Genomic DNA, 23,628 nt, shown 5'->3' on the forward strand with positions numbered 1-23,628 from the left:
TATCTTTGTACGATATCTATGTCAATATAGATGTAATACAATTTATCTTTGTACTATGGTTATATGATATCTATGGTCAATATAGATGTAATACAATTTATCTCTGTATGATATCTTATGGTCAATTTATAGATGTAATTACAATTTATCTTTGTATGATATCTATGGTCAATATAGATGTAATACAAATTTATCTTTTTATGATATCTATGGTAATTTAGATGTAATACAATTTTCTTGTATTTATGAGAATCTATGGTCAATATAGATGCCAGAGTTTTGCAGATAACTTCATATGCATGTCTAACTAGGACCACATGCTATGTCAATATTATTTTATGACCACATGCTTTTAGGTGATGTCACAATTTTATTGAAAAGGCCATTTATACAATATTAAAGTAATATTCTATCCTAGTTGTAATAATAAGTGGTTTGTTTATTTAGTGAATCAACAACACAGACAACCAGATAAAAATCCATACAAAGAGTTTAATGATTTGTATCTATCCCACATTCTAAAATAAACCCCATGGGATGATAAAGAGAACACATACACAACCATTATCACCAAGGTTGGTAATCTACAGTATTGTGGTTACCGTAATCGACCCAATAAGCGCCCATGTCCCTTTTTTTGGCCTCAATTTCAATGGCCCAGGCATAAATAAGGACCAAAACTACATAAAACGGTATAAATTTGCAATAATTTTGACTTATTAGCACCTTTTCATTTTTATCAATTTTTTAAGCGCCCTGGGTACTTATTGGGTTGAATACGGTAATTCTATTGCATAAATACAAATCAGCAATCTTATATACTTGTCCAGCAGTTCATCAAAATTAATGTATTAATTTTATTTCCAAAGAATTAAAAAAACAATAGATTTAAATGTAAAATTAAACAAAAATGTACATCATATAGGCCTATCCTGGATTTCTAAGGATAACATTTTATGTCAAAACAATATACTGTCAGCTCATTCACCACTGGACACACATTTGAACTCTGCTGAAATTTTAGGTGGTTATTTTTAGGTTAAATAGCTACTAGGATTGACAGATTATACTGCTACAAGACAGAATTAATATTTTATTTATTAAATAATTACAATCAAATTTTATTAAGTTTTTCTAGATTAATATGTGTACAACAAAGCTATTAAATGCTATACATTATTGTCTCCCATTACTGTTAAAGTGCACTATCTATTCCTATTAACGTACACATATTTTTTTGGTTAAAATGCACAATTTTAATCAGGCACCATATGATGTTTTTGTCAATTTTTTTACATTTATTTAATACAAAAGAAACTTTTCAATTTTCAATTGAAAGAAAAAACAGCAAAACAAGCCTGGTTTTAAACAAACATCCAGATTTGTGTGTATGGTTCAAAGATCATTATGCATTCATTTATACCACATAGCCATTATACTTCGTCATGTACATAATAAAGTTGTAAATCTATATGTAACAGAATGTATGGAACCAAAAACAAAATATTTACCTGAAAAAATGCAAGTATGCAAAGTATTTTAGTAAACAAACGTAAACAGAGACTATAAAAGTTTACATGTAAACTAGCACATCAAATAACTTTACTGGCCTTGGTAACAGCATGGAACTAAGGTTTGAGCATATAGATCATTGTAAATTGTTAAATCTGGTGTTAAATGGGCGAAAGTTGTGACAGGTTTTGTACATCGGGGAAGCACTGTGAACCAATTGAGGAGATATGTCTTCAGTTGACATCGGATCACTGCCGTTGACTGGGAGGTTGGTAGAATGCCTGTGTTGGCTTGCCATGATCTGTTCGTGCTGATCTCCGTCGGAACTCCATGCTAGTGATGTGGTTGTCGTGGCCCAGTTGTCCCCCCTGACCGCCATAGTCCACGTACTGTTGTGGGGGTGGCTGCTGTTGAGGTAGGTATTGACTGGGAGGCTGATATATAAAACGGTGAAAACAATCATAGTTAGGCCAACAATTATGTTAATGGTTTTTATACTTTGTCAAATAAGTAAAGCTTTACTACAATTATGTTGATTGTTTGTTTATTTTGTCAAATAAGTAAAGCTTTACTACAATTATGTTGATTGTTTGTTTATTTTGTCAAATAAGTAAAGCTTTACTACAATTATGTTGATTGTTTGTTTATTTTGTCAAATAAGTAAAGCTTTACTACAATTATGTTGATTGTTTGTTTATTTTGTCAAATAAGTAAAGCTTTACTACAATTATGTTGATTGTTTGTTTATTTTGTCAAATAAGTAAAGCTTTACTACAATTATGTTGATTGTTTGTTTATTTTGTCAAATAAGTAAAGCTTTACTACAATTATGTTGATTGTTTGTTTATTTGTTCAAATAAAGTAAAGCTTTACTTATTAATGTGTTGATTGTTTGTTTATTTTGTCAAATAAGTAAGCTTTACTACAATTATGTTGATTGGTTTGTTTATATTTTGTCAAATAAGTAAAGCTTTACTACTAATTATGTTGATTGTTTTGTTTATTTTGTCACATAAGTAAAGCTTTACTACAATTATGTTGATTGTTTGTTTATTTTGTCAAATAAGTAAAGCTTTACTACAATTATGTTGATTGTTTGTTTATTTTGTCAAATAAGTAAAGCTTTACTACAATTATGTTGATTGTTTGTTTATTTTGTCAAATAAGTAAAGCTTTACTACAATTATGTTGATTGTTTGTTTATTTTGTCAAATAAGTAAAGCTTTACTACAATTATGTTGATTGTTTGTTTATTTTGATCAAATAAGTAAAGCTTTACATTACAATTATGTTGATTGTTTTGGTTTACTTTGTCAAATAAGTAAAGCTTTACTACAATTATGTTAATGGTTTTGTATACTTTGTCAAATAAGTATAGCTTTTACTTAAAAAAAATCGTAGAAAAGAACAATGTAGGCAAGTACTATTGACCACAGATTAGTACGACCTTCACAGAATTGTATATCCTATTTTGACATAATTATTGTGACGTCACAATCAGTGGCTGATGGAGTTAATCAAAGCTAAATTGTACTTTACCCAAGTTGTTTATATTTCTTAAAACCCCTATATTGATGAGGAAGTACTTCAGTTCCTGAAGGCTGCAGTATATTCTTAATCTTCCTGGTAGAAGTTAAGAGGAAACTGAGTTTTATAGTGCTACAGTGAACCTCTGGTTGTGGACCATACTGGCAAAGATAAGCCAACAGGAAAAACCATTCTCTCAACCTTTTCATCTGGTCAAATTATAAGTGCTATCTCGACAGTGGAATTGTACTGCTCACAACGACCTAAACAGGGACACCTCACAATGACTTTACTTGACAAAAAAACAGCACAAGCATTTGTACCGCTGGTCTCATATCTATCGTGATAGTAGTGAGCCAGCCGATACAGCAATTTATGGACAATTGAAATAATGATAAACTCGGCTATAATTGGTTTGGATAGCTCTGTGGGCGTGGCTATGATACGAAGGACAATCTTTCACAATGCACGGAGAGACAAGAGGCCCCATGGCCCCTTAAAAAGTGATAAAACTTGAGCACCTGAGTTCAGATACAGAATGAAACAAAGGACATACATTTAAACACAATATATTTGACCTATCAGAATGGGCCCCTTGAAGTCAGTCAGTGATTTTATAAATTTGACTTTTTAATCTATGAAGATTATTTGGTTCCATCAAATCTGTGAATTCAGAAGAAAAGATTTTTGAAATGTTATCCATTTTGACACCCTTTTGGCCCCATCCCTCTGGGCCGCCCCTGGGGGTCGGTTTTCCAGGACCAATTATGGATATGATGTTAAAATGCTATCTCCGGGCTGAATAATTCGTAACCAGCGCAGATTGGACTTTAATTCCTATGTAAAATAAGCAAATAATGGTTCCTAAAATGTGTGTTTTCATATAAAAAACTATAGTAAATTTGACCACTCCCTCATGATGGGGGAAATTTGAGATCACCAGGGCCATTGAAAATTCAACTCAAATTTTTGTTAATGGGCCTTAAGACCTGTCAAATCTATCAAGTGTATCTGCGTTCAAAAACAAATCTGAGAATCAAAAAAAAAATTTTTGGAAAATTAACCATTTTGACCACCCTTTGGCTCTGAACACCCTCTGGCCCCTGGCGGGGGTCTGCCATGAACCCGTTTGACTAAATTTCCCCATTAAAATATAGGCAAATAATGTTCATGATAATAGGTTATGAACTGTCTTTCCCTATATAAACTATAGTTAACCTTGACCCCCCGAGAGGGAATCATGGGAGAACCAAGGGTCATCTGAATGCACAATTTTTGTAAAAGGACTATTAAGACCTTCTCCATCTATGCAGAGTTAAGCAGTTCCAGAATTTCAGAAGGAAGTATCTTTTGACGTGTTAGCATATTTGACCCGTTTTGGCCCACCGCCCCTAAGGCCCCTGGGATCAGTCATGAGAGAATATTTTGGTAATAACGCAATCAATAGGCATCACATAAGGGATTATCTCTTACAACAATTGACTTACTTTCCTTTTACAATGGACTAAATAATGCTCAAAAATGTGTTTTCCCCCGTATATAAACTAACAGTAAATCTTAAAGCCCCTCCCCAGGGGGAATCCTGAGACCCAAGGGTCATATACTTCACATTTTCTCATAAAAACACCTTAAGGAAATGTCCATCTGTGGGTGGGGGGGCAGGGGGACGAGTATTTGATTCTACAACCAGTAAATCAGTTATTTAAGAAGACAGAATTTTAAAGTATTAGGGCCTATTTGACCTCCGTTTTTGGCCCCGCGCACCTTAAGCCCCCTGGGGGATCAGTCATGGAAAATTTTTGTTTAATAAGATTCCAGACGGCCCTCACATAGGGTTAATTCAGACTACAATAGACTAATTTCCTATTAAAAATGACAATAAATAATGCTCAAAAATGTGTTTATTCCCTATATAAAACTACAGTAAAAATTTACAGCCCCTCCCTCAGGGGGAATCTGAGCCCCAAGGGTCATATAATTCACATTTCTCATAAAACACCTTAAAGACTGTCCTATCCTGTGACGAGTATTTTGATTCTAGCAATTTCCAGTATTTAAGAAGAAGATTTTTAAAGTTTTAGCCTTATTTGCCCTTTTGTGGCCCCCGCCCCTCTTGCCCCCAGGGGGTAACCAGGACTAATCTAGATATAAAATTTAAAAAGTTATCACAGGCTAATAATTCTTAAACAAAGTATGACTCAATTCCTATGATAAATGAGCAAAAATGACTCCAAAAAGGTGGGTTTTCCATATATAACAACTATAGTAAAACTTGACCCCCTCCCCAGGGGGCAAACGCGAGGACCCCAGGGATTTAAATAATTCACAATTTTCATAAAACCACCTTAATAAAGACCTGTCCATCTATGAAGCGTATTTTTGATGCTAAATTCTAACCGTTTCCAGTTTATTAAAAAAAGATTATTTAAAGTTTTAGCCTATTTGCCCCTTTTGGCCCTGCCCCTCTGCCCCCAGGGGGTCGACCCCAGGACCAATGTGGATATGATATTAAAATGCTACTCAGGCTAATAATTACTAAACAAGTTTACACTCATTTCCTATGAAAATGAGCAAAAAATGAGTGGTTACATAAATGTGTTTTTCCCATATATAAAACTACACAGTACAGTTAAACTTGACCCCCTGAGTGGTTACACCCCAGGGGGAAACGTGAGTGTTACACACGACCCTACAGGGTCATATACCATTCACTGAATGGTTTTGTAAAGGACCTTGAGACCTTTACATACCATATCTATGTTACAAGAGTATTTAATTCCAGTCACATCTACAGTTAGAGAAGAACTGATTTTTACATACCAAATTTTAGTCAATTTTACCGATTTTGGCCCCTCCAATAGCTCATACTGGGGGTGGGGGACCATATAACATCACACAATTTTGACATACATACTGGCCTTTGTGGTTACAAGGACCCTACCATACTGAGTGTGTTACACGACCCGTACAGTGAGATAGATAGTTCACATACTATACTGGAGTGACCTTACAGTGAGACGTACATTACCATACCCTGCACAGTAATACCAACTTGTTTACCCGGACTACCGTGATGTAGTACATTACATACTGGAGTTGTTTTACTGCAGGTGAGTGGTTACATACTGAGTGGTTACACGACAATACTGTAGTGAATACCATAGAGTGTTACAGTACATATGTCGTACATTCATACTGAGTGGTTACGACCTACAGTGAGATGTAGTCACACTGAGTGAGATGTGAGTAGTTAGTACATCATACTGGTTACAGACCCTACAGTGGGATGTTATACATCAACCCTCCAGTGAGATGTAGTACATACCATACTGAGTGGTTACCACGTACACGCACCCTACAGTGAGATGTTGTATTTTCCCATACATTACCATACTGAGTGGTTACACAACCCTACAGTGAGAGTCGATGTAGTACATTACCCATACTGAGTGATGGTTACATGTAGTACAACCCTACAGTGAGATGTAGTACATACCATACTGAGTGGTTACACAACCCTACACAGTGGAGATGTTAGCCCCTACCAATGAGATGTAGTACATACCATACTGAGTGGTTACACGACACCCTACAGTGAGATGTAGTACATACCATACTGAGTGGTTACAAAGACGCCCTGGACAGTGAGATGTAGTACATACCATACTGAGTGGTTTACACGACCCTACAGTGAGATGTAGTACATACCATACTGAGTGGTTACACGACCCTACAGTGAGATGTAGTACATACCATACTGAGTGGTTACACAACCCTACAGTGAGATGTAGTACATACCATACTGAGTGGTTACACAACCCTACAGTGAGATGTAGTACATACCATACTGAGTGGTTACACGACCCTACAGTGAGATGTAGTACATACCATACTGAGTGGTTACACGACCCTACAGTGAGATGTAGTACATACCATACTGAGTGGTGGTTACACGACCCTACAGTGAGATGTAGTACATTACCATACTGAGTGGTTACACGACCCTACAGTGAGATGTAGTACATACCATACTGAGTGAGATGTTACACGGACCCTACTGAGTGGTTGAGACCCTGTAGTATTACATACCATACTGAGTGTTACCCACGGACCCCACAGTGAGATGTAGTACATACCATACTGAGTGGTTACACGACCCTAAGTGTGAGTATGGTAGTACATACATACTGAAGTGTTACACGACCCATAGTGAGATGTAGTACCATACCATACTGAGTTGTATACACGACCCTACAGTGAGATGTAGTACATACCATTACTGAGTGGTTACACACCCTACAGTGAGATGTAGTAGTACATACCATACTGAGTGGTTACACTGAGTGGGACCCTACAGTGAGATGTAGTACATACCATATACGTGAGTGTTACTCGACCCTACAGTGTGATGTGGTTACTACGACCCCACAGTGGAGATGTAGTACATACCATACTGAGTGGTTACTCAAGACCCTACAGTGAGCCGTAGTACATGAGATGTGGTTACAAAACCAACCCTACAGTGAGAATGTAGTTACTGAGTGGTTACACGGACCCTACAGTGAGATGTAGTACATACCATACTGAGTGGTTACACGACCCCACTACAGTGAGATGTAGTACATACCATACTGAGTGGTTACACGACCCCCTAACAGTGAGATGTAGTACATACCATACTGAGTGGTTACACGACCCTACAGTGAGATGTAGTACATACCATACTGAGTGGTTACCACGACCCCACAGTGAGATGTAGTACATACCATACTGAGTGGTTACACGACCCTACAGTGAGATGTAGTACATACCATACTGAGTGGTTACACGACCCTACAGTGAGATGTAGTACATACCATACTGAGTGGTTACACGACCCTACAGTGAGATGTAGTACATACCATACTGAGTGGTTACACGACCCCTACAGTGAGATGTAGTACATACCATACTGAGTGGTTACACTGAGTGGACCCCTACAGTGAGATGTAGTACATACCATACTGAGTGGTTACACGACCCTACAGTGAGATGTAGTACATACCATACTGAGTGGTTACACGACCCCACAGTGAGATGTAGTTACATACCATACTGAGTGGGTTACACGACCCCTACAGTGAGATGTAGTACATTACCATACTGAGTGGTTACACGACCCTACAGTGAGATGTAGTACATACCATACTGAGTGGTTACACGACCCCCACAGTGAGATGTAGTACATACCATACTGAGTGGTTACACGACCCCACAGTGAGATGTAGTACATACCATACTGAGTGTTACACGACCCTACAGTGAGATGTAGTACATACCATACTGAGTGGTTACACGACCCCAAACAGTGAGATGTAGTACATACCATATGAGTGGTTACACAACCCTACAGTGAGATGTAGTACATACCATACTGAGTGGTTACACGACCCTACAGTGAGATGTAGTACATACCATACTGAGTGGTTACACGACCCTACAGTGAGATGTAGTACATACCATACTGAGTGGTTACACGACCCTACAGTGAGATGTAGTACATACCATACTGAGTGGTTACACGACCCTACAGTGAGATGTAGTACATACCATACTGAGTGGTTACACGACCCTACAGTGAGATGTAGTACATACCATACTGAGTGGTTACACGACCCTACAGTGAGATGTAGTACATACCATACTGAGTGGTTACACGACCCCTACAGTGAGATGTAGTACATACCATACTGAGTGGTTACACGACCCTACAGTGAGATGTAGTACATACCATACTGAGTGGTTACACGACCCTACAGTGAGATGTTAGTACATACCATACTGAGTGGTTACACGACCCTACAGTGAGATGTAGTACATACCATACTGAGTGGTTACACGACCCCACAGTGAGATGTAGTACATACCATACTGAGTGGTTACACGACCCTACAGTGAGATGTAGTACATACCATACTGAGTGGTTACACGACCCTACAGTGAGATGTAGTACATACCATACTGAGTGGTTACACGACCCTACAGTGAGATGTAGTACATACCATACTGAGTGGTTACACGACCCCTAACAGTGAGATGTAGTACATACCATACTGAGTGTTACACGACCCTACAGTGAGATGTAGTACATACCATACTGAGTGGTTACACGACCCTACAGTGAGATGTAGTACATACCATACTGAGTGGTTACACGACCCTACAGTGAGATGTAGTACATACCATACTGAGTGGTTACCACGACCCTACAGTGAGATGTAGTACATACCATACTGAGTGTTGTTACACGACCCTACAGTGAGATGTAGTACAATACCATACTGAGTGGTTACACGACCCTACAGTGAGATGTAGTACATACCATAAACTGAGTGGTTACACGACCCTACAGTGAGATGTAGTACATACCATACTGAGTGGTTACACGACCCCTACAGTGAGATGTAGTACATACCATACTGAGTGGTTACACGACCCTACAGTGAGATGTTAGTACAGTACCATACTGAGTGGTTACACGACCCTACAGTGAGATGTAGTACATACCATACTGAGTGGTTACACAACCCTACAGTGAGATGTAGTACATACCATACTGAGTGGTTACACGACCCTACAGTGAGATGTAGTACATACCATACTGAGTGGTTACACGACCCTACAGTGAGATGTAGTAACATACCATACTGAGTGGTTACACGACCCTACATGAGATGTAGTACATACCATACTGAGTGGTTACACGACCCATACAGTGAGATGTAGTACATACCATACTGAGTGGTTACACGACCCCTACAGTGAGATGTAGTACATACCATACTGAGTGGTTACACGACCCTACAGTGAGATGTAGTACATACCATACTGAGTGGTTACACGACCCTACAGTGAGATGTAGTACATACCATACTGAGTGGTTACACGACCCTACAGTGAGATGTAGTACATACATACCATACTGAGTGGTTACACGACCCTACAGTGAGATGTAGTACATACCATACTGAGTGGTTACACGACCCTACAGTGAGATGTAGTACATACCATACTGAGTGGTTACACGACCCTACAGTGAGATGTAGTACATACCATACTGAGTGGTTACACGACCCTACAGTGAGATGTAGTACATACCATACTGAGTGGTTACACGACCCCTACAGTGAGATGTAGTACATACCATACTGAGTGGTTACACGACCCTACAGTGAGATGTAGTACATACCATACTGAGTGGTTACACGACCCTACAGTGAGATGTAGTACATACCATACTGAGTGGTTACACGACCCTACAGTGAGATGTAGTACATACCATACTGAGTGGTTACACGACCCCACAGTGAGATGTAGTACATACCATACTGAGTGGTTACACAACCCAACCCTACAGTGAGATGTAGTACATACCATACTGAGTGGTTACACGACCCTACACAGTGAGATGTAGTACATACCATACTGAGTGGTTACACGACCCTACAGTGAGATGTAGTACATAACCATACTGAGTGGTTACACGACCCTACAGTGAGATGTAGTACATACCATACTGAGTGGTTACACGACCCTACAGTGAGATGTAGTACATACCATACTGAGTGGTTACACGACCCTACAGTGAGATGTAGTACATACCATACTGAGTGGTTACACGACCCTACAGTGAGATGTAGTACATACCATACTGAGTGGTTACACGACCCTACAGTGAGATGTAGTACATACCATACTGAGTGGTTACACGACCCTACAGTGAGATGTAGTACATACCATACTGAGTGGTTACACGACCCTACAGTGAGATGTAGTACATACCATACTGAGTGGTTACACGACCCTACAGTGAGATGTAGTACATACCATACTGAGTGTTACACGACCCTACAGTGAGATGTAGTACATACCATACTGAGTGGTTTACAGTGAGACGTACATTACCATACTGAGTGGTTACACGGAGCCCGACAGTGAGATGTAGTACATACCATACTGAGTGGTTTACACGACCCTACAGTGAGATGTAGTACATACCATACTGAGTGGTTACACGACCCTACAGTGAGATGTAGTACATACCATACTGAGTGGTTACACGACCCTACAGTGAGATGTAGTACATACCATACTGAGTGGTTACACGACCCTACAGTGAGATGTAGTACATACCATACTGAGTGGTTACACGCCCATACAGTGAGATGTAGTACATACCATACTGATGTGGTTACACTGACCCTACAGTGAGATGTAGTACATACCATACTGAGTGGTTACACGACCCTACAGTGAGATGTAGTACATACCATACTGAGTGTTACACGACCCTACAGTGAGATGTAGTACATACCATACTGAGTGGTTACACGACCCTACAGTGAGATGTAGTACATACCATACTGAGTGGTTACACGACCCTACAGTGAGATGTAGTACATACCATACTGAGTGGTTACACGACCCTACAGTGAGATGTAGTACATACCATACTGAGTGGTTACACGACCCCACAGTGAGATGTAGTACATACCATACTGAGTGGTTACACGACCCTACAGTGAGATGTAGTACATACCATACTGAGTGGTTACACAACCCTACAGTGAGATGTAGTACATACCATACTGAGTGGTTACACAACCCTACAGTGAGATGTAGTACATACCATACTGAGTGGTTACACGACCCTACAGTGAGATGTAGTACATACCATACTGAGTGGTTACACGACCCTACAGTGAGATGTAGTACATACCATACTGAGTGTTACACGACCCTACAGTGAGATGTAGTACATACCATACTGAGTGGTTACACGACCCTACAGTGAGATGTAGTACATACCATACTGAGTGGTTACACGACCCTACAGTGAGATGTAGTACATACCATACTGAGTGGTTACACGACCCTACAGTGAGATGTAGTACATACCATACTGAGTGGTTACACGACCCTACAGTGAGATGTAGTACATACCATACTGAGTGGTTACACAACCCTACAGTGAGATGTAGTACATACCATACTGAGTGGTTACACGACCCTACAGTGAGATGTAGTACATACCATACTGAGTGGTTACACCGACCCTACAGTGAGATGTAGTACATACCATACTGAGTGGTTACACGACCCTACAGTGAGATGTAGTACATACCATACTGAGTGGTTACACAACCCTACAGTGAGATGTAGTACATACCATACTGAGTGGTTACAACGACCCTACAGTGTGTGGATGTAGATGTAGTACATACCATACTGAGTGGTTACACGACCCTACAGTGAGATGTAGTACATACCATACAGAGTGGTTTACAGACCCTACAGTGAGATGTAGTACATACATACTGAGTGTTACGACCCTACAGTGAGATGTAGTACATACCATACTGAGTGGTTACACGACCCTACAGTGAGATGTAGTACATACCATACTGAGTGGTTACAACGACCCTACAGTGAGATGTAGTACATACCATACTGAGTGGTTACACGACCCTACAGTGAGATGTAGTACATACCATACTGAGTGGTTACACAACCCTACAGTGAGATGTAGTACATAACATAACTGAGTGGTAGTACAAACATACAGGGATACATACATACTGAGTGGTTACACAACCCTACAGTGAGATGTAGTACATACCATACTGAGTGGTTACACGACCCTACAGTGAGATGTAGTACATACCATACTGAGTGGTTACACGACCCTACAGTGAGATGTAGTACATACCATACTGAGTGGGTTACACGACCCTACAGTGAGATGTAGTACATACCATACTGAGTGGTTACACACACCACATGAGATGTAGTACAATACCATACTGAGTGGTTACCATACCACGACACCGACCCAACAGTGGAGTGAGATGTAGACCTACATACCATACTGAGTGGTTACACGACCCTACATACGGTGGTGAGATGTAGTACATACCATACAGAGTGGTTACAACGACCCTACAGTGAGATGTAGTACATACCATACGGAGTGTTACACGACCCTACAGTGAGATGTAGTTACATCACTGAGTGGTTACACCATGCACACGTGAGATGTAGTTACATACACATACTGAGTGGTTACTCGACCCCACACTGTGAGATGTAGTACCATACTGAGTGTTACAGTGGTTTCACGTCCCCACAGTGAGTATGTAGTACATAACCATGACTACAGTGAGATGTCAGTACACTACTGAGTGGAGATGCAGTACCATACCACACTGAGTGGTTTAGGACATCAGTTAGATGATTCACTTCCTCTTCGATATTTCCATATTCCGGAAACAACACAATACACGTTGGCAGGTCTGGGTACAGTGCTCGTATCACAGCTGGGTAAAACTAGAAATAACAAAGTATCAATATAGGTCCAGCCTCGATGCCCAGAGTTTACTATCACTGACGTCATAACTACCACTGGACTATCTCATAGCAAGACTGGAGGTAACAAGTGTCAACACAGGTACTTTGATCCTTTGATGTACATCAAAAGAATTGAATAACAGTAAACTGTGGTTGACTGCATAGCTTTGAACTTGGGAGTCGCTCTCTCTGTAATCTTCAAAAGAAGACTCTGCAGGCCTGTGATCGGTCAGTTTTTTCTCCCGAGCTGCCTTCAGTTTTACTATGAGAGGGTGGATATAACATCAGTGATAGTAACCCCTGTAGTATTGAGGATGATATAGTTCAGGATACAAAGTTTGTATTACACCTAAGCAATAGGTTATCTTGCATCATATCTGAATAGAATATTTATATTATTTCTGTAGGCTAAATTGCTCCTATATTTATCCAATTTTTCACTGTGACATATTTCACACTTTCATGCCTATGGACTTTGAATCAGCGATTTAATTTTGCAAACTATTCTTCTATGTCATGGTTGTATTTTACCTGTAATTATTTGAGTAAAACATATTTCCAGCAATTTTTTTTAATATCAATTTATTTGCACACTAAAATAAGTTGGTTTACAGCGTTAGCTTTACACAGGGATGTCAAAAGTTTCAGTTGGGGAAAAAAAACCCAAGGAATTAATAAAAATCTATAAACACAAACTATTTTTAAAATATTCTAATTGTTGATGTATATACAATGTCAAAGATACTTTTCCTGACAAATTTCACATTAAATATTGATTTAATGAATAAATCATGTATTTTTATTGATGTCTACCCCGATATTATCACTGACCTTGTTATCCTCCCAGTATTTGGCCAGACAGGGGTCACCTTTCTTAAATGGTACTGCTGATTGGACAGGAGTATTCTGAAACAGAATCACAGATAGATGGATTTAGTGGCACATTTCATATCATAACATTCAAAGATACATACTTACATTTTAATACTTTTGCACCAAAATTCCTTACAACTAATTCACATGAACAGGTGTAGAAAAAGATATTTTACCTACCAGTTAATAGGGAAAATAGATGGAGAGTCTTATTTGCAAAGAATCCAATAAAAATTAAAAAAAAAAAAAAAGGTGTGTGTCCTATTTATGGGAGGGGCTTACATGTATATGAGGAGTAATACAGTAAACATACAATCCCATTTAATAGCCAATCTAAATATAATTAGACTTGTAATTCCGCTACTCTATGATACTCTACATTATGCTCCTTGGCCTAGAACTGGAAAATCTCAGGACATACTATATATAGCTAGTAGCCATTTATACTTCCAAGAGAAGATCTCATAGGCAACACACTGATTGGCTAACCATAGGGGTCATGCTGAGGTGACCTCAAATTAGACTTGTTAGATTTTGTATTGGAGCATAGCGTAGAGCATTGTGATGGAACAGTATTACAAGACTAATTTTAATTAGGTTAACTTAGTAGCCACATGTATATATTCAGATTTCAGTGACCCACTCTGAAATGCTTTATTAAGTAGATACCTGTTGCTGGTTTTGGTAATTTTTCTTGCTGTTTCCTCTCTGGTATGAAGATTCCGGCTGTCTCATTGGTTGTGTATTCTGTGGTCCTTTACTGTGTTCTTTGTTTCGTTTACTGTCGAAATTCTGTTGTCCAGCTGAATACTGATCATTTTGTCTATACTGGTCAGAACGAGATTCATTATAATGTCTACTTTCACTTTGTGAATATTGCCTGCTTTCGTTTTGTGAACCACCAAACTGCCGACTGTTATTTTGACCATATTGTCTGTTATCATGCTTGCCATATTGTCTGCTGTCATTCTGTGATCCATACAGCTTACTTTCACTTTGTCCGTATTGTTTACTTTCATTTTGTCTGTATTGTTTACTCCCATTCTGTCCCCCATATTGTCGATTATCGTTTTGAGCACCAGACTGTGACAAATTTGTATCCTTCCTGTTATTGTAACCCTGTGAATTTACTGGACGGCTCTGTCGACTTGACTCGCTGTTATTACCACTGTCGTTATAGCTACCTCTCGAGTTATTCTGTTGCCCTCGATCCTCTACTCTAGAACTATTAAATTGTCTGTCATTGTAATTATTTTGACTGTTACGACCTGTTTGGTTTCCAGACTGATTGCTGTAACTTTGCTTTTCTCGATCATTTGAAAAGTTAGACCGTTCTGAACTTTTCTCACTGTTTTGATTTTTTTGATATGAAGATTTCTGTGCATTTTGTCCCCTGGACACGGACGGTGGCCCAGTTTGAGGTCGAGAGTCCCTACCTCCACGATAGTTTTTATTGGTTGGATAATCATCTCGATCATTCCCTTGATATTTTTTACTATAGTCTGAATCGTTGTTCCGATGATTTTGATTGGTTGAGCTCTGATTTTGTGTCTTTGTGTATGATGAAGATAAGGAACTCTGGGAAGAACATTTCTCTGTTTGTGAATTACTGCCTGAAATAAAAAAATGAATTAATATTGGTAGTACATGTACAATAATACATACATTCATGTACAATACACATGATAAGAGGAAATATATTGTCTGAAACATCTTACATTTGTTAACCTACCTTTGTCATTTGAAGGTTTAATCTTCGTTTCCAGGAAATCAAACAGCGTGGCAGGTCCTGAGGGCCGACTAGATCCACCATCTTCTCCAATCTCCTCCCTATCCCGACCACGACCTCGGCCTCCTACGAAAGTACATTACCATGTTAAAGGTATTCAAGGACTTCCACACATTATTACAGAATTTAATTTATTATTAGAATACTTGTATTTAATCGTAAAAGATTATAAAAGAAATAAAAAAATGTATCATTTTCAGCTTTGAGTCACATCAAGTGATTTTTTAAAGGAAAAATCAAATCTTTATCAAAAATTGCTATCATCAAAAATACAATTGTACATTAATTTTCACCTCTAGTGTTCTCTCTCCTGTCATCCCTTCTATCGTCACGCCTATCTTCCCTCCGTTCGTCACGGCGATCATTACGTTTGTCATCCCTCCTGTTGTCCTGTCTTTCCTCTCGGAAGTCTTTCTGTGGTCCTCGCCTGTCACTACGATCACTCAATGGTCTATCCCTGAAGTTTTTCCTACCACTTAGTAACTGATTTATGGCTGCTGTTACATCACTGTCGTTTTGTCGAAGTGCCCGACTAGCCTCCTCCGCTGTGAATCCCATTTCTACAATCCTAGATATTTCTCTATCCATCCCCACCTGTACAAAGTGCAAAGAATTTCAACATTAAAAACCGCATTGAATACCAAACTTTCCTGAAGTGCATTAATGGTTTCTTGTATTTGAATGAGGCTACGTAATGGCCAAGTGGTTAAGATGTCCATACATATTACCACAAGCCCTCAACCTCTGCTTTACCAGTGTAAAACAAATGTAAATGCAGTTGCCAGGTAATGACAACAGGTCAGTGGTTTTTCTATAGGTACTCTTTCTTCCACCTCCTAGACCTGACATATCCTTAAATGTCTGTGGCTGTAAATTAGACGTTTAACCAAACATTTGACTGATAAAGTAGATCCAGCAGCTGGGTGTTTTATGTAATTGATCATGTAGGCTCTGCAAGCCTTTGTCCCATATGATGGCTAAATAGATCTGTATTGTGGCTGTATGTAAATAATTGTTCATAATAAATGTTGTTTAGTTTTACGTCCTATCAACAGCCAAGGACATGTAAGGATGTGTCAGGTTTGATGGTGGAGGAAAAATGGAGTACCCAGAGAAAAACCACTGACCAGCAGTCAGTACCTGGTAACTGCCCACATGTCATTCTATCTTCCAGAGGTAGAGGGCTTCTGGTAATATGTCAGGACATTTAATGCTTGGTCTCTCAAACCCCATATTTTTTTCATATGAGCGATTTAAACAAAACATCTACACAAAAGAAGTCAAGGTAATAGGAAGAAAATCTGATTCTGAATAGATTTGGAGTACTTTGATGAGGTATTTGATTTCCGAGATAGTCCTGAAGATGAAAATCTCTGACCTGTTTTGTACCTCCACCAAACGTCTTTGGCTTGCTTTCCTCTTTAGCCTGCAGTGCCTCTGCTATGACTGCCTTCCGCTGTAACTCAAACTCCAGCTCCTCCATTGTATTGTCCTCTTTCTTTGTAGATTCAATGGATTTGAAGTTATCTGCCAAAATGTTACATATAAGATATATTAGTTAACAATTGACCCCTAGGTTAATGTTTTATAAAAAGAGCATCACACTTACTAATTCACAGAAATTTTAAAAAGTTGAAAGATTACTGCCAGGAAAAGCATTTGAAAACATTCACTTTGATTTAAAATATTCAAGTGATCCAATAGCATTGAATCAGACTGCACATCAGGTCTAGGTGATGCATGTATACTACCAGAATGGTGGAGATTTCATAATCTATTATCCTCACTTCAGGGATCATTGACGTTATATCCACCCGTGGACTATCTCGTAGTAAAACTGGAGGCTGTCTAGGGGAAAAAACGACCAATCACAGACCTGCGTAGAATTTCTTTGAAGATTACAGAGAGAGTGATGCCAAACTTCAAAGCAAAACATTCAAACACAATGTACTGTTATTCAAAAGGATCAAATTACATAAGTCTTGTGTTGCTGTCAGAGATTGTTCAGGGGTGGATATCATGTCAGTGAAAGTAACTCCTTGAGTATCGAGGATTACAAATTTATAGGCCAGACAATACATAGGAAGACAATTAATATTATTTAAATCAGAACAAAGCCATGACAGATCTGACCTCTTTTATTGACCTGGACTGCCCCCCGTCCATCTCGTATTCTCTGACCAAACGGGACAAACAAGGGAGGTCCTCCTTCAGAGCCTACATTGGCTCTTGACTGGCCAGCCAGCATCTATATAACCAAATAAGCAAAATTCATGTAATTACTTAACAATATAAACCTATACATGATTACTAGGTGATGATTTCAGTTACCGTATTCGACTCAATAAGTGCCCAGGGCGTTAATAAAATTTGAAAAAATGAAAAGAGGCTGATAAGACAAAGTTATTGCAAATCTATAGTTTTGTGTAGTTTTGGTCTTTATTTATGCCAGGCCAATTGAAATTGAGGCCTTAAAAAGGGTGAGGGGCGCTTATAGAGACATAGGCACTAATTGGGTCATATTAGTTAATCAAAATCTTAAATCTGTAATCATTACTTTTGTTTTATTCCAAATAGAATGTCATAATTGGACAAACAACTACTCATAGCTACTTTAATTAGCTAACTTATTTTATCATACACTCAGTTTGTCATGGTCTGTAAATATATTAAAGAACCAAAATTTATTTTTTGGTTTTCACTCGAGGGTATATTGTCTTTAGCTCGAATGGTTGAGTGTCAAAACTAGTAATGCATAAGTCCAGAGTTCGATCCCTGGCAGAAGCAGTGATAATTTTGTTGTAAAATCATGCGCTCTCTAATATAAGTCGTTTTAGAAGAACCGTTGAATGCAATAGAAGATTCTTCCTCTTAGAGATTATTCCTTGATATTACCTCTTTTCAAACTGACTACGATGAATTACAAACCTTCTTTAGCTCCCAATTCTCTGCTAGTTTGTTGACACGTCCTCCCACAAAGTTTGTGTTTTTGTTGGTAAGCAATAAGAAGCCATTTTCCACTTCTACTGTACCTTTTATGCAGATCTTAGTTCCTGGTGGGGTATCCAGCCTAAAACCATGATGGAAATCATTTCTATTTAAACATATCAAGTTCTTTGCAAAGTTAACATTTGTTGCATCAAAATAGGTAGTAGGTACAGATGTCAGATAAAGGTCAATAATCCTAAATTAGAAATGACATACACAGGTGATGTCTCTGCCTCCATCTGAATGTGAGATAATTGGATGAAATAGAGCAACAAACATAGATAACACTATGTGTCTGCTTCTCTATTTCTAAAGAATTTTCTGGCAAGTGCTACTGTTGAGGACTTTTATACTGTATTCGATCCAGTAAGCGCCCATGTCCTAATAATAATAATAATAGACTTTATTTAGAGTCGATAACACTTTGAGTCAGAGACTCGTCTTCCAAGTGGTCGACATAAAAATATACAACATTTACAACAGAGCGCCTTCACCCATTTTGAGGCCTCAATTTCAAATGCCAAGGCATAGATAAGACCAAAACTACACAAACCTGTATAGATTTGCAATCATTTTGTTTCAACAGCACCTTTTCATTTTTTTCAAATTTTTAAATGCCCCGGGTGCTTATTGCGTTGAATATGACAAGTCATTGCATTATAACAGTAATGAACTGTTGGTTTTTATATTAACGTATTTGACCCAATAAACGCCCAGAGCGTTTAAAAACTTTTTAAAAATTAAAGGTACTTATAAAATTATTGCAAACCCATACAGTTTTAGTCTTTATGTATGCCCAGGCACTTTGAAATCGAGGCCTCAAAAGAAGGAGGAACGCTTATAGGGACATGAACACTTATTGGTTTGAATATGGTAATTGAAAATAATTAGCACACACCAATTCTCTACATCAATACAAGAGTACTCTAGCTCACCTGAGGTTTATCTTTGGTTTCATTTTTCTATTTCAGGATTTACCAAAGCGATGGGATAGTGATACATTTGTTTTATGCCAGGATACCTAAACTGCTTCAGATATTGAGGCCCAATGTGGAAATTTTTAATCAGAGAAAAAGCTTTGTCATCTCACCCTATCCTGTCCAGTTTCTGCATTTCAATAGCGTTACAGGTCTGCTGTCCATCTGTTAGGGTCAGTCGCAGCATCCGTGGAGCGGTCTGGGATTCTTCATGCTCCTTGGGAGCCGAAATGTTGCGGAGCTTCTGAATCTGAAGGACTCCAGGACCTTCGATCTTTTGGGTATATAAAGGATAAAATTATCTCCTCAGAAAAAATGAAGTTAATCCTTAATCATTATGTTGTCAGATGCTTATTTGGCACTACTTTCAAACAAGCATGGAAACAATATTTCCAACCTAAAAACATAACCATGAACTATCCCTAGATGAGCAATAGATCTAATGTATACATATGTCTGAAACAATAGACAAGAGAGCATCTAAGCATTGTACTCATACTGTAATAAAAGTATGATATTGAAGAAAAATTATATTTATTCTGTTGGGAGACTTACATATTCACATTTTCCTCTGTTCACCTCATCTGGAAGCCACTTCCCGCCAATCTCACGCAAGTCAGTCTATTGGAATAAAAGATGAAATTAAATTTATATCCTACAACAAAGAATTCTAAACTTTGTTAATGGACAAGATTTGTAGAAAAAAAAAACTGTCTTTGTTTTTGAAAATAAAAAATATTGTTTTTTAAAAAAATAAATAAAAATTGTTCAAAATGTCCCAAAAAATTCTTTATTTGATTAAATGCTATTAACTACTCAATAACCGGTCCCAATAATGAACTTACATTTTTAGCGACTTCTATGATTTTGTCTGCGGACACATTATTTCCATCTGAACAATATGTTAATCCTTCTGCAGTCAAATTCCTGAAAACGAAGTAAATAAAACTCAATGAAATAGGAATATCATAGTTTATTAAGATTTTTACTTTGGAGTAAAACATATAAACTCTTGTATTATTTAATCAAACATAAGCAAAAAATAAAATGAGCAAGTAAAAAACCTTTGTTCAATAACACATAACAAGAGCTTATTTAATAGACATGAATCATTCCTTATTATTATGATTTCACAATAGAGAAGTTGATTCTGTATAGTTCAAAATATACGATAGAAGACAAGGCTCCTATCAACGATTTTCATTTGTGTTTTATTTCCATCTTTCTTCACATCAGTATGCTCATATCAATGAATAAATAAATTTTAAAAAATCTTACTGAAATTGTTTGTGATCTTAAATATGTCACTCTGAAATTTACAACACTAATAAAATCTTAGTTATCTCGATACGTTACAAAGATATGATCGGCTTTATATAGTCTAAATTAAGTAATATGTAATTGCATAGAACGAATATATGTACCCGGCCTACTATACCTTTTGACCGGGTACGAATTGGTCCCTATGTGTCGTAATGGAGCACTGCCTCCGAAAATCACTCGGGCATAGTTTTCTCTACTTTTTTGTAAGTTTCCAATTATTTTATGCATATACATGCATTTACATATTATTTTTGTCCAAAACAAACATAAATACCATTCTTTTAAAATATCTACCGTACCGCTCACAAGACGTCAAATTCACAATTTGTAGACTTGCCGTATAAATTCCCTTCAGAAAGACCTTCATATGTATTATGTAAAAAAAATAATGCCTCAATGAGAATTTGATATTTTATGTGGTTCAATTTTATTGCCTAGTAGGTAAACGATATCAAACAAGTACGATAAAAATGCAAACAAACGTTTTATAATGGTTTGCATAATCATTACTTTGCTACATTAGCAGTATAGGCACCAATTGTAGCTCTAAAGACGATACCATTTTCTGCCAAAAAGTCTTTTGAGCTACAATTTTTTGCAGCTAGTAATTGCAGTGAAATGTTTTAAATGAAATAATGAAGCTTTGACAGGTTAACATTAACTGGTGATCATCTTACATTGTATAAAAGATCAAAGTTTATTGACATTGCATATGATAATCCATTACATATAAAGTCAAATACAAATAACCATGAGTCCGTGTATATATATATAAGAGTTTTACTCATCAATAAATTCAGTATCCTGCCTTACTCCCATAACATGAGAGTCGACTGGTCAGCCGTTTTTTTATCGGACGTTATTTTGCTGACTGTCGACTCTCATTTCCGAAGGGTTATTTCTTTGATGCAGCTTCCGACGTCAGATGAAGGCGGAAGGAAAAGTGCAATAATATCAATATTTCTTGCTCTAACAGTGATAACATTGATGTGTACTTACAGTTTAGGTATAAATTTCCCATTTATCTAGGAAAACCGTAACTTGAGGCCTCATAAAAAAAGTATTTTAGTGAATTAGATATGATGAATCCTTTCCGTAACATTTTGACCTAGTTTTAAATATGCAGCTGCTGGTTACTACAAAAACAGAACGTGAATTCAAGCGGGCAGAATGCAAGTAAAAGTAAAGGCAGATCAAGCGTCTTGGGGACTTTGTAATTCATTTTTTCTATCTACCGGCCGGGATTGTTATCAACATGAAGTTTTGTCTGGGTCATGAAGGTTTACGTTAGGAGATGTAAATATTTGTTTTAGATGGATTTTACGGCTGACTTTGTCAAAATACTTGTTGATTTATGAAAAAGAGGTAGATATTTGACATTGATGACTATTTAAATATGATTTAAACGTTTTATATTGTCACAATCCAAACTTTGAAAATGTTACCCTCAGCATCGGGTAAATGGCCTATTGGAAGTTAGAGGTTAGACACGACGTAATGTTCCAAAAGTGTCTCGTCGTGCTATACCTCTAACATTGTTGGAGTACATCCATCCTATGTTAGTAACTAATTGATGTCAGTATGTATGAGACATCTTTACCAAGGCCTTGTTCACTACCCACGTGTAAATCATCATTTCTCTGACATCAACATCAATTAAGTAATATAAGTGATAGAATTTATGTCAAAAAGATTATCAGTTTGTTTTGGCTGGCATCTTCTGACATTGATAAGTTGGATGTCTTCAGTAATGGTACTGTCTTAAAATGAACTTGTTATACTCTTGTTATATTTAACAATTTACGAAAACGCACACATCTCAAAATTTGTTTATTTCAACTCTCGTCATTGCTCAGTTTATAGGTACAAGGCCCTTTTCAGTGTGACTATATCAGCATCTGAATCTTGGCAGCACCTGTCATGGAATGGCCATGTAACAACTAGCATGATGAAAGTTCCTATGCAGTACTAACAAAAAGTTAGTGTTATCACTCTGTGATTTATGGATTAACAAACTTGGATATTATTTTCAGAATAATATAATGATATCGTTAAAACAAGGAACATTACATATATTTGTGTATATTTCATAGATACGTTGAAAATATCTACACACCATCCCTTTGATCTCACAGCAGACTCCGCCATCTTCAATACACGTCGAAATGAGTAACACCACTTTTGATTGGTGGATTGGAAAACTTGGGAAATCCCTTTGGGCCGTGTCTATTTTGAGCATGAATTAACAAAATA

At 37.6% G+C, this 23,628-nt stretch overlaps 1 protein-coding gene across 3 annotated transcripts; it reads right to left on the minus strand.

Moving 5' to 3' along the window:
* Positions 1-472: 472 nt before the first annotated feature.
* Positions 473-23,603, minus strand: LOC138327591 (tudor domain-containing protein 3-like). 3 transcript variants are annotated; one of them, XM_069273798.1, is made up of 14 exons: positions 23,492-23,603; positions 20,898-20,979; positions 20,608-20,673; positions 20,166-20,326; positions 19,016-19,157; positions 18,221-18,335; positions 17,466-17,617; positions 16,381-16,681; positions 16,031-16,153; positions 14,968-15,911; positions 14,257-14,331; positions 13,297-13,404; positions 6,702-6,716; positions 473-1,946 (listed from the first exon to the last, which is right to left on the minus strand). In XM_069273798.1, exons 1-14 carry the CDS (start codon positions 23,521-23,523, stop codon positions 1,761-1,763), a joined length of 2,502 nt encoding a protein of 833 aa, XP_069129899.1. In that variant the 5' UTR covers positions 23,524-23,603; the 3' UTR covers positions 473-1,760. The 3 variants fall into 3 exon arrangements, with proteins under 3 accessions (XP_069129899.1, XP_069129900.1, XP_069129901.1); XM_069273799.1 differs by lacking the exon at positions 6,702-6,716 and adding an exon at positions 10,950-10,964; XM_069273800.1 differs by having other exon boundaries at positions 17,466-17,614; positions 23,492-23,602.
* Positions 23,604-23,628: the final 25 nt, after the last annotated feature.

This window comes from Argopecten irradians, chromosome 7 (assembly GCF_041381155.1).
Source record: "Argopecten irradians isolate NY chromosome 7, Ai_NY, whole genome shotgun sequence".
Lineage (NCBI taxonomy): Eukaryota > Metazoa > Mollusca > Bivalvia > Pectinida > Pectinidae > Argopecten > Argopecten irradians.